This window comes from Apaloderma vittatum, unplaced genomic scaffold, assembly GCF_000703405.1.
Source record: "Apaloderma vittatum isolate BGI_N311 unplaced genomic scaffold, ASM70340v1 scaffold40878, whole genome shotgun sequence".
In the NCBI taxonomy this organism is placed as follows: Eukaryota; Metazoa; Chordata; class Aves; order Trogoniformes; family Trogonidae; genus Apaloderma; species Apaloderma vittatum.
The window spans coordinates 22,428-34,780 of NW_009733149.1; the positions used below are offsets into that span (position 1 = coordinate 22,428).

The 12,353-nt window shown below is 35.0% G+C and overlaps 1 protein-coding gene across 1 annotated transcript in view; it reads right to left on the reverse strand.

Moving 5' to 3' along the window:
* Window positions 1–11,456, reverse strand: part of LOC104278709 (ryanodine receptor 3-like) — a gene marked incomplete at its 5' end in the record, with an annotated part of 32,042 nt that extends 20,586 nt beyond the window's left edge. Inside the window, 8 exons of the mRNA XM_009875759.1 lie at window positions 31–134; window positions 1,577–1,681; window positions 1,890–2,106; window positions 3,534–3,726; window positions 7,424–7,665; window positions 8,250–8,383; window positions 10,727–10,845; window positions 11,361–11,456. Of these exons, the coding sequence (XP_009874061.1) occupies window positions 31–134; window positions 1,577–1,681; window positions 1,890–2,106; window positions 3,534–3,726; window positions 7,424–7,665; window positions 8,250–8,383; window positions 10,727–10,845; window positions 11,361–11,456 (1,210 nt within the window). The remainder of the gene's footprint in view (window positions 1–30; window positions 135–1,576; window positions 1,682–1,889; window positions 2,107–3,533; window positions 3,727–7,423; window positions 7,666–8,249; window positions 8,384–10,726; window positions 10,846–11,360) is intronic.
* Window positions 11,457–12,353: the final 897 nt, after the last annotated feature.

Sequence of the window (12,353 nt, forward strand, 5' to 3'; positions counted from 1 at the left end):
ACTTTATTTTCTTTTAAATTTAAAGCTCACTTGAGGGTTTCAGTTGACATTTGTAGATTATAATTCTTCTCTGTCTCAGGTAATTTTGAGAATTCCACCAGACAAGGATGATGCCTTTTATTATCATCCCGTATCTGTAACAAAGCAACAGAAAAGAGTACTTTCCTGATACCAGATGCAAGCCAGAACCAGAGTAAAAAATAAAAAAAACCAGTTAATTCTCTGCAATAATGAAGACATTATAAACAATACCACTTATCTTTGCTCAATTACAGTTAGTCATCATTATACAGATGAACTTTCTTGATTCACCTGCAATCCACACTCTAAGTCCTCCATAACCAACAAATGTTATGTGTTCTGCATAAATACACGAACCGCAAGGAAGTAAGTCTGTAAACTTATTAACGTTTCTGCTGAATGCCTGAGCCCAGTAGAGCACAATCTGATCCAATGCACACATTCTGATTCAAAAATCTTAAACATTCCAGATTCTACTGGAATAATAAAGCAGAGTATTCTTTTTCTGATATTGACATAAGTCTTCAAATACTTATTTGACTTAAACAAGCCCTTTCATTCAATGTCAAGTTCTTCTATCCTGATGGCAACAAAGAGTCACAGCATTTCACATATAACGTTTTCGTATGTGAAAAGCACTTTCAATTGCCAAAGCTCAGAAATGTAAAAAAGGTTAGGAAAGCTCAGAGTTTCAATTGCAATGACATTTTAGTAGGTAGCACGATAAGAGTTATTGAAGAAAAAGATAAATCAAGTGCATAACTAAAAACAGCAGAAGAGAAGGAAAAAGATTCTTCTGAGGTAGAATATAGTTGTGACGAGCATGTGGAGGACTACCCGAGAAAATATGAATTTGAAAAAAAAGCAAGATTAAATAGTTTAAATTCAATGCAGAATACAGCCTTTAGAATTTTATATTATTAGAGGAAGTTATCAATTTTAATATAATTATTGAATTTAATACCCTGAATATAGTATTACTGGCTTATCCTTTTTAACTCTTTTTCATTTGGTGGCATCTGCTGGGCAGGGAATATCTTGTCATTAAATAACGATGACCAGATGGCCTCACCCTCTTCAAGATGTTTGGCTATTGCTTTATATGGGATCATTATAATGATAAGTTTTAACTGTAACCAATTAAATAAAAAAGCCTAAGCTTTGATGACCGAAACAAATTTCCACAATGGATTTTTTACTTTCTATCTCTTAAATCCCCAACACTACAGTAACCAAAGATTTACTTGAGGGGTCAGTCACTATTGGTAAGCTTTTCAGAAGAACTCCATCTCAGTGTAGCCAGTATCTTTCTCAATTAAGATATTTTTCCAAATTATTAGTTACTTACTGTACTAAAATACGTACCTTATTTATACTCAAAAATTGTCTTCTAATCACTAGTTTCTATCACTGTTTCCTGTCAGCTTACATGTTTATTGATTGTTAGTAATATACAGACCACCATTAAATACTCCAACTTCTAAGTCCAGGTTTTCTGGTCAGAGACTTAATCTAACACAGTTGTCTGCACCCAAACAGGTGATTCAGAACATACCTTGCCATACGTCCAGCCCAGTTCTATTTTATTCATTCCCCACAGTTCATGTATGTTTTCAGCTAGTTTGTCCCTGATCTTTTCAAGATGAAAAGGAAGAGCAATCTAAGAAAAGAGCATAACAATTCCACAAATAAGAAAAGGTTCCAGTTACCACACCTTCTAGATCCACGATCATCTAGTTCAGTTAAATACACTATGATACACAAATGATGAATTGCTAAGAAAGTGGGCAAGCCAGCTTAGCTTAATGTTGTGACTTTAAATTTTGTTAAGACATATTTTCATTCCCGTTACTGCATACTTAACATACCTGACTGGTGTCTATTGGACAAGGGATAAAGGAAGCTTGCGAGAGGAATTGTGTTGTACCCAGCAAATCCCTCACTCCTTCGGAATCTCTCTTATATTCTTTCACTGGTTCCAGTTTCATCTTCTCTTTTGGAAGCAATGCTTCATAACAGGGAGCATAGCCAGCAGGCGGAAGAAATTTAAACTCTCCATGACGTCCACCCAGTAAGAAACGAACTCTGTGCAATTTTCAATCAAGAAATTATACTCTTAGTCAACATATACTAATGTTATAAATACATCATTTAGAAACTTAAACACTTATTTGAATAGCATTTACAAAAATGTAGGTGTATTTCATGTCTTCATAAACACCAAAGAGTTACCAAGTATTGATAAGAGCAGATATTACCAACAACACTATCCCTCACTTGCTATTTTTTTAAATTTTGTTTTGGCCCAAAGCAGAACTAAATATGCCACATAGCAGCATATTTTCAAAAAGAATATTTGTTACTTAAAATCAAATGGTGGTAAACTGTGAAATCTTTAAAACATTTCAATGATTTGGAAACACAAATCTAATTTAAATTGGACTATTAAATCAACATATTCAATTGACAGTAAAAGACATTAAGAATATAAAAAGAGGAGAATAATTAAAACACAAAAGTCCTCAAACTGGATGTACATAAGCACAAGTCACAAATATCTGGAGGGGGTTCAATGTCTGCAAGAAACATATCACTACTGATTACTTCTATTAAGCCTGGACCTCCTGATTCCATCTTAAAAATACATTGTTTAAAAATATTTGATGATCCTGAGGCAGCTTTGAGCTTTTTCAGAATGAAAATTTTTCCTAACTTATCTGTATCTTATGCAGAAATCATGGTCAGCCTATAAACCAGAAAAATTCCAATCTTTGTTACTGAAGAGTTCTCCTTAATTATGTCTTTCCTTCCTAAATCTGTTGCCTGACAATACCAGCAATAAAGATGCTCTAAGATGAACTGAATGGAAATTGGTCATGTTATAACAACAGTACAAGCACTAATCCTCTGTTGTGTCATAATACAAATATTTAGGCCATTTTAGTAGTCTGAAATTCGCAGAAGATTTTCTGAATGATTCAAACATAAGATAATGATAGAAATATGAAAATGGTAACTTTGAATCTCAGTATTTTAGCTATAAAACAGGTAAGAAACAGGTAATTTTAGTAACAAGTTTCCAAAACTGCTCCTCAACAGTTCTTTGTGTTTCCTACTCTGAACATAGTATCATTTTTCACGCTGATTTAGATTTTTTACTTCCAGCTGAGAAAGCCAGTGAGAACTTTAATTAGTGCCAAGTACGGTGCTGTGTTTTTAATGTGCTTTTTTTACACTGATAATTGGAAGGAGACAAAATTAGTTTCCCCTAGGTCACTCAATACCCATAAAATAATTATTTTCAGACACGGTGACTTGGTCAAATTGCTAACAGGCTCACATTTCAGCCTTAAGTGAAATCATCACTAAACAAACCAGTACTTTCCTGTCTCCCTGCCTTCCAGCTGCTGGCTGGGCAGAACTGAAACAACAGAACAAATCATACATGAGTTTGGGCAATATTTTGAGTGACAAGAGAGCAAAGAAAACAATTATAATTAAGTTGTACTTACTTTACACCTGCTGATAAGCTTACAACAGGGAAGAAAAATCCTTCTGTATTGAAGTTCTCAAACATTCCTTGTACAGGTTGTCCATTAATACGGAATGAAATGCTGGGTACACCTAAATCCAAGCAGCAGCTAACCACATCATCAGAGGCTAATAAATGCTGATTGACAGATGCTACAGCTCTGGGTACTCGACCTAGGATAAAAGGATTCAGTAATTAGAAGCTTTAAGTAGACTCTCACAGGTTTAGCAATGAAATTATTTCCTCAAAAACACCATCAAGTTTTTTATTCATAGTCATGAAGACATGATCTTGCCTTCATCTGCTTGATGAACAGTTCTTCTTTTAGAGACAGAGTGAATCAACATTCTGCAAACTGGTATGTGGCAGAAAAGTGCATTAACTGAGCAAATCACTCAAGACCTCCGACACTTCGCAAAAGAGAACATGCTCAGCTGAAATCACACAAGTTCACACTGTAGCCTGATGCACGAGTACTGAGGCATAGTAATTGATGCCCTCTTTATAAAGCTAACATTGATATATCCAATTGTGGGTTTTTTTAATCCAGTTATTTGTGCAATACCAGAGTCACGTAACTTGGTATATTCACTGGTAGGATACTGGAACAGGTTGCTCGGGGAAGTTGTGGATGCTCCATCCCTGGAAGTGTTCAAGGCCAGGTTGGACAGAGCCTCAAGCAACCTGGTCTAGTGGGAGGTGTCCCTGCTCATGGCAGGAGGGTTGGAACCAGATGATCTTTAAGGTCCCTTCTAACCCAAATGACTCCATGATTCTATAATTGTATTGAAGCTGTGATTACAATCACAGTTTACAGTATCAAGAGGCAGAACAGTATACCGAGTTATCAAAAACCTGGGCCAGGTATTTTTTTTATCAACTACAGCCATACACTAAGCAGAAGGAGCTTCATTCTCCCTACTCAGGAAGGTGAAACCTTACAGCCATACACAGGACTCAACAATTACCATAACAATTAACTAGAGATAATATATTTGAAGTAATTTAACTACACACATTCACAGACAACTGCAGTTTTTCAATTGCACTTGAGAACAGGAGTAAATTTTTAGCCAAAGAGTATCTCCCGAGAATTCTTTTCAAAACAATTCCCTTGAAAACACTGTATTTTAAGCATAAAGCAAGTCTAATTAAGCAGTTAATCACTATTCCAAATTACTGTGTTTGGAACTTCTTAAGAACAAGTCAAGTCAACTGTTCAGGACAGTTGAAATACTCTGAATTTTCCCTTACTGCAGGAAATGAGATATAAAAGACTTTCCAGCACTGTATTTCCAGGGTTCAATTAGCATTTAATTTTGTATTAATGATTTATTCAGCCATTTCTAATGGGGCATGTGACACATCTCAGCCTACTCCCCAAAATCATTATTTCTGTCATTTGAGAATTGCTGAGTGGTGCTGAAAAAAAATGCTGAATTATGTGTGCACACACAGATATATTATATACGAAATTCTGGGCTAGACCAACGCTAATATAAAAATGAAACACACACGTAAGGAAATATTAGAATTAAGGCCATAAAAATCAAATTCGGCATATTTAGGTATGCTGTATTTATGACACATCTTTTGATTTCACGGCTCCATACTATTCTCTTCTGAGCAATTAAAGAGTACATAGCTGTAGATGGCATTTCAAGGCACTAAGAAATATCAGGAAATTAATGATTTTGCCTACATGCCTTGAACAGCATCCAGTAAATAAAGCACAAGCAAAAAATTCAACAAGCTAAAAGGTAGCCATCGTTTACTGTGTATGCAAGAGAGATCTGGAAGGAAAAATAACATGCTACTTGATAACTAAAGATTGTACACACAAGGACTGAAATAATGTCTTTTTCTTCCCCTCAAACCTCTGAATGCTCATCAATGGCTACACACTCAAGAAACAAACCATTAAATTAAGACAGATCTATAGAGTGCGCTGATACTGAAGTCCTTTCTAAGTCTTTTGAACAAATTTTCCAAGACTCTTGGAGGAAATATAGAAATCTGAATTCCTGGTGAAACAGCATGGCCTTCTGCAATCAAATGTTGTATTCCCAACACAATGTTTGACTGTTTCATTGAACAGTTGGCCAGACTTGTCTAAATTTTGGGAAAATGTTCACATTTCATTCCAGAAAATGAACGTTTTTCAACTCAATTTTATCTCTGAGGCAGAGACACAGTCAATAAAATTTGCTCTCAAACAATTTACAATTAACTAAGGCATAAGCCAGAGAACATAAAATTTTAGATCATATTAATACAATGTTAATAAAAGGTGACCATCCAGTTTTACCTCTATTTTTCACAAAATCTTCTATATGAACAGAAGACCTTTACCAATTAACACAGATAGTTAAATATTTTAGGTACAAAACCTAATTGCCAGAGCTCTGATATATAAAAGCATCTATAAATCTTAGCAGTCGGTTTTGATTTTTACTGCTTTTCTTTCTCCTCCTATTACTTATTCAGAGTTCGATTAAGAATGAATTAAGAAAAATGTTAAAACAATAGCAGATGATGTAATTAAGGGTATACAACTAATTACCTAAATAATTTCTTATTTTATAGCCCTATGCATTATTTCTTCTGACATGTTCCTTGTTTAGAGAGCATTTAGGGACGTTAAGAAAACAAGAACTACCATCAGCATTTTCTGTGTTGTTCTGTACTAGCCAACGGCACTTTGCTGATTGTTTCTGTAGAAACACTCGTTGAGACAGTCAAAAGGTATCAGCTGCGACAAAGCTGTCTGCTTACACAAACACACATTCTTGTTCCTTTTCCATGGATATAATATTGGGATATGGAAAATCACCTAATAAACCAACAGCCTTGCTCACAGCTCCAAAGCCAGCTTACAGCCAACTGTGCGTGCCCAGGGAGCTCTCACTTATCCCTCTCCAAATCACCCAAATCAGTTTCTCCTCTTTTCTCCTTTTTCCTCACCAGTTATTCTTTATAACACACACATTATTACAAAAATTATTTGAACTGCAACACTTGAGGTGAGCCCTCCTGTAAAAATACTTTTGCTCTTCTAGAGCTCTTACTCAAATCTATCCAATTGTGGGGCAGTGAATTTCACCTTTTTGTGAACTCAGTTCGCTAATATCTTCAATTTGCATGAACAAATAATTGCTAATAAGACCACAAGTTTACCATCACTGATACTTAAGTGACCACAAAATTTGCATGTTTTTTGCATCCCTTCTTTATCAACTGCAAGTGTAACCACTTCATTGCAGACAGTCTCCTAGATTACTACACACATTAGTAAGTATTCCTAGAAAAACTCAATTTTTTTTTTTTTCTGCTAAGCCTATTCTACATAATAATAGGAAAACCACTTTTTTAAAGAGCATAGCAACTACAGGTTTTCAGGTTTTTACTACACCACAGAAATTTATGTTCTAAAACCACACTGGTAACAGAGTAGCAATTAGGATTTCTAATTGCCAACATTATATTTTAGGAAACTATTTATCAACATTTAAATTTATAACACAAATGTAGATTCGTGCACAATGAATTTGTCTCAGATTAATATATCCATCCATTTTTTTAACAGACAGTTTTCTGTCAGTATTGATCCAGATCAGGAGAATGCTTTTTCTTGATCAAAATCATGAAAACAGAAGCTATTTACTAAAAAGCATAATTCAATATTGACTGAAATCTCAGACAAGAGGTCGGATCTGAAATTCTAAATAACTTCATGGTATCCTGGAGTCTGAATGGAGATCACTATAGAAGTGGCATGTTATGGACACACAGGTACTGAAGGTACTGGCAGGTAACTCAAGAATAAGATAGGTAAATGCAGGAATAAGTGGAAGTGAACAAAGTACTTACCAGACCAGAGATGAAGGCCATCAAAACCATAAGAGTACAGGTCATCACCAACACCATTGCCTCCCCACCCTTCTCCACCTCCAGGATAGGGGGCATAACCTGAAGTAGAGGCCCATCCAACTCGTAAATGGGTGGGTTCTGCCGTCAAGAATGGATCAACCTGATCGATTATTAACTCAAAGTACCACTTCTTGTATTGTGCAGAGCCCTCAGCAACACCCAAAAATATGTTTGGCCTTATGCTAAGAAAGAAAACGTAAGCCAGTCAGTGCAAACATAAAACATGACACACAAATCACATTCCTGCGTAACAGTCAAATTCACTTTGCAAATACAGTAAAAGAGTGCAGATGTTCACATTTCGCTCACAAGATTTAACACTGTGACCCATTTTACGACTTTAGAAAGCTACTGTAGAATCATCTTGTAAGGTACAGGTTCAAAAGAGGAATAACGAGATAATTTCCTAGTCAGGAAAACAGAAGTGAGGTTGCCAGAAAACCAAATCCCTGTTAAAACACACAGGTATTTCACAGTATGTAAGGTCACGCTCTGTTCTGAATGACAAACAAATAATTTTCATCATTTCATTTCAGAATAGGTCTTACTACTAATTAGCAATTTCCATTTGAGCATGTGTTGTACTACAATTACCATATTCTTAGTAAAAATGTTTTTTTCAGAGATTAATATATAAACACTTACTAAGGTGTCTGTCTCAATATTGAAAGCCATGTCACATTTCTCAGGTTACAGTATCTTCTTCAATTAATTATTGAAGACATGTAAGTTGTAATTTTTCTAATATAATAACGTGTCACTTTACCTTGTCACATCATTAATCAAACGCGTTTGCAAGAGTAAGTCTCTTCTAGGCAGCAGATTGTCACAGATCAAATTCTGATTGGCACGAACTGCAACTCCATTACAGACACAGAGAGAGCAAAGCACATCAAGAACCTTTAAAAAATATTTTAAAAATCCGTTAAAAGCAAGTGCATACACTATTATTCATTTGTTAAATTAATTTACATTCAGAACACAAATAAAGGAAGGAATAAAATACACATTTTCATTATTTTTTTCTAAATAGTTTTCATATATATGGACCAGGTGTAGTCCACTGATGGAGGATATCAAACATTTGTGGAACACACATTTGGCACACAGGGTTTACAAAAATACACTTTCCTTTGAGATTCCTTACTCTCATTTCAGTTAGAAAAAAGCCAAGCTAGAACAGCTGTATGCCAACCTTTTACAATTGTTTAAATTATATCTCATTAGATCCTTGAAACGTAAAATGTAATTCTTTGAGAAATTTACTGCAGTTCAAAAAACTTTCTGAGCAAAATTAGTGGAAAATTCTCAGCTGCAATTCTCAGACTGCTTGCTTATGAATCTGTTCTGAAAGTATGTTTTTAAAAAGAGAATTTATTTTTTAAAAGAAAAACATTTGAAAGAATTCACTAGAAACCAAAACAAAGTTTCAGAAAGATTCTAAAATTTAAAATGTCTTTTTTTTTTTTCCCCCCACATTCATAGAAGTCAGAGAGATTGATATAACTCTTCCACAGATTACTGGAGCAAAACGTTTGGGAAGAGAGAGCACAGTAAGGTGGTGGTTACCGCTGAGGGACAAAGCAGCACACTTCTGCAAGAAACAGAGAGGCTTAAAGATGTCCTGGAGCTCTGACAAGCAATTGGTGAGCAATGAGCCCAAATGATCTAAACTCTTACAGATCACCTCCGACACCTTCACGCTGCTACCATTTTGGAAACTGTTGTACAACAAAAGGAGCAGCACAACAGAGCATTTAATTTAGCCCCTCCTGTTCTCTGCCCAGGGGATTAGCCCAAAGCCACCCTTAGAAGCAGTTTAAGCTAATATAGTGTTAACTTTGGTATGATTCCTTCCTATCACTTCTGTTATTTTACAGAAACCTCCAGCAGAAGGATAGAAGGAACTTAAATATCATCTTAGAAACTCAGCAGTACTCATCTGTAAAGTGTCTTAAAGATAATCATTATCAATAACTCAGATTTTACATATAAACTGTTAAAATAATCTCACTGTTATATTTCTAAAACAAGGCTTTTCATTTAAAAAAACGTTTCAAATCAATGATTTCCACGGCAATAATATTATTGTTTATTTCCTAAATCACAACAGAATTTCTAATATAGCAGAAGAACAAGTGACACTGTTTCCAGAGTAACAAATAAACCCGTTACTTCATTACTTACTGATGTCTGGTCAAAGACATTACAAATGGAAATTTGCACAAAGCCGTTACCCTGTCTAATTCGTCTTCTTCAATTTCCACTTCAAATTCTTGCTATGAGGTCTACATTAAGATGCTCCAGCTGAAAGGTTTTCTTGGAGGTGACCAGCACAGCACAATAATCTTCCTAACAGCTAAAAATAGTAAGCTAAATTTTCCACTGTAATTTTAACCTTTTTCTTATGCTTACTTGTATCAGTTCATACTCTTTAACTATAGTTAAAAATACTCCTCTCCTTTTCCACATCTGTAGTTGGTTAGATTCTCCATGTTACCTTCTGGAAACCAGTAATTTCAGCTCACTAAAAGCTTTCTTTGTTCTTTCTTCAGGTTCTCAGTCTTTCAAGTAAAATTTTAATTGAGGAAGGAAACTCACAACAGAAAATAAATCTATATGCTCCTCTGTTGTGATGTCATCCTGATCACAGCCAGAAACTGTATTCACCTTCTGTCATAATAAATTGCACATTGATGTATAAATTAATTTTCAGCACTACTTCTGTTGTAACTCAGGCGTTTTTTCTTTCTTCTGAACACCTATGTTTTCAGATATTTGGATTATCGCTGCGATTTCTCATTTTATTTTGTTCTCTTCTATTATTATTACTACTACTCAGGAATGACTTTGCAGGATTTAGTTCTGTTTTCTACAAATGCAACAATGGTAGTTCACTGCTTCTGCAGAGCTTTCACACAGAAAGCTACTCTGTCCACATGCTTACAGCCACCAGAATGTTTCATTCCCTCAGCAAATCCAAAAAGTTCTGACCAGTTATCAATACTTCTTAACTATTTGCTTGTCATACATATTTGCTGTACTGGAAACTGAAATGCAACTACATGTTGCACATTGTTTGTTAATCTCAACAATGCAATTCTGCAGACGTATTTGCAGGTTATTTTACTCCTTTAAAGGTACCAGAATCATGTATTTCCATGTAGCCATTTCTTTGTTTTTCTTTTTTCCCCACAGATCATTGTGCGATTATCAATACATCCTTACTTTTTCTAAACATACCTTGTAATTGCGTCCATGCTTATCCAACAATGAAATAATGGATTTGATGTGCTCCTCAGCTATTACATTTAAAGCTTCTGGACTTTCAATCAAGATGCAGTGTAACACTTCTAAAATACCTGTGTAAAGGCCACAGAAATAATGTTATTAAATCACCTGTGCAACTGAATACAATCTAAAAGTTCACTAAATAACTGAGTATCTTATCTCCAGCCTAAAAAGAGAATGAAAGCACTTTTAAAGAGTATTGATGACTATGATGTGAACCACATTAGACATAAATGCATTACAAAATAGTTAATTTATCTTTTCTTTCCAAAACTGATATAATTTTCAAACCACTTGAGAAAGTGTTAAGTTTAGCTCCCTCTTTTCAATGACACAGATACAGGTTGTAGTAGAGAACATCCATTAGCTCCCTGAAGTCACGTTCAAAACTGATTGGATGTGGTGCTGAACATCCCAAACGTATGGAACTAAAACATGCCACAAAAGCATCTGCTCAAATGTAACACTTGGCTCAACTAAAAAAAGATGTAGAGTATTTGCTTTCAAGGAAAACTGCCCTGACACTTATGATGCAAGACAGCCATGTACACCAATAGTAATTTACATTGTCAAAAGTGAGTCTCACCTGAAGAAGATTCTACTCTGTCCAATTTACTTATTAGCCAATCGAGGTTACTGGAAAACTGAGTACAATTGTTTCTGTTACCACGAATGAGAGCAGCTGGAAAAAAAAGCCACAACGTATAATTTTATAACAAGAGACTTCCTTTTTAACATTGGTGATTTATTCACAGATATTTTAACACAGCAGACAAACCTACACACATAATGTTACAGTAATAGACAATTCAGATTTTCATTAATTTGAGTATCAGCAACTGACATAACTTCTAGAGAGCATGTAGTTTCTGAAACTGACAGGGTCTACAACTTCAGCAAAAAATATTTCATTTATGTTTAATTTTCCTGTTACATTTAAATAAAAATTATCCACCATCCACATGTCAAACACTGTCATGATCAACAGGCTGAAACACTTATTTATGTCTTCCTACCAATAAGTAGGAAGATCACGTGCAGAAGTTTAAGCTCAAGTGTGGGCTGGGTGTACTGCTCTTTAGCTCTACTTTCTGATGAAAACCTGTTACAGAATGGATAGTTTATAGTCTTCAGCAGCACAGAACACAATGTTATTTGACTGCACTTTGAAAGTTCATCAGCATTCAAGTATTTCAAGCACTACTGAATTTTTTTTTTCTCACAGAAGTTATTACTGATCACAGGAAAAAAAACCTTTTGTATATAATTGTCAAGGATTTATATTAGGAAGCATTAACTTATTATTCATTACATCAGAATAAGTGTGTTCAAGATGTACGTGCAGAAGAAAATCAAGATAAAATCTGAAATTACCTACATAGCACTAAAGAGTTGGGGATTTTTACCAAACCTTTCTTTAAACTCACAAGACTGTAGTAAAATGCATGCAATGGTACCTCATTGTAAAGCAATGAGAAGATTTCACCAGAAGCATCTGCATGTCTGCACTACATGAGAAACCTCAGGCTTCTGCGAACTCCCCCTGGTTTGTTTTATTCTCATCACAGAATCACAGAAT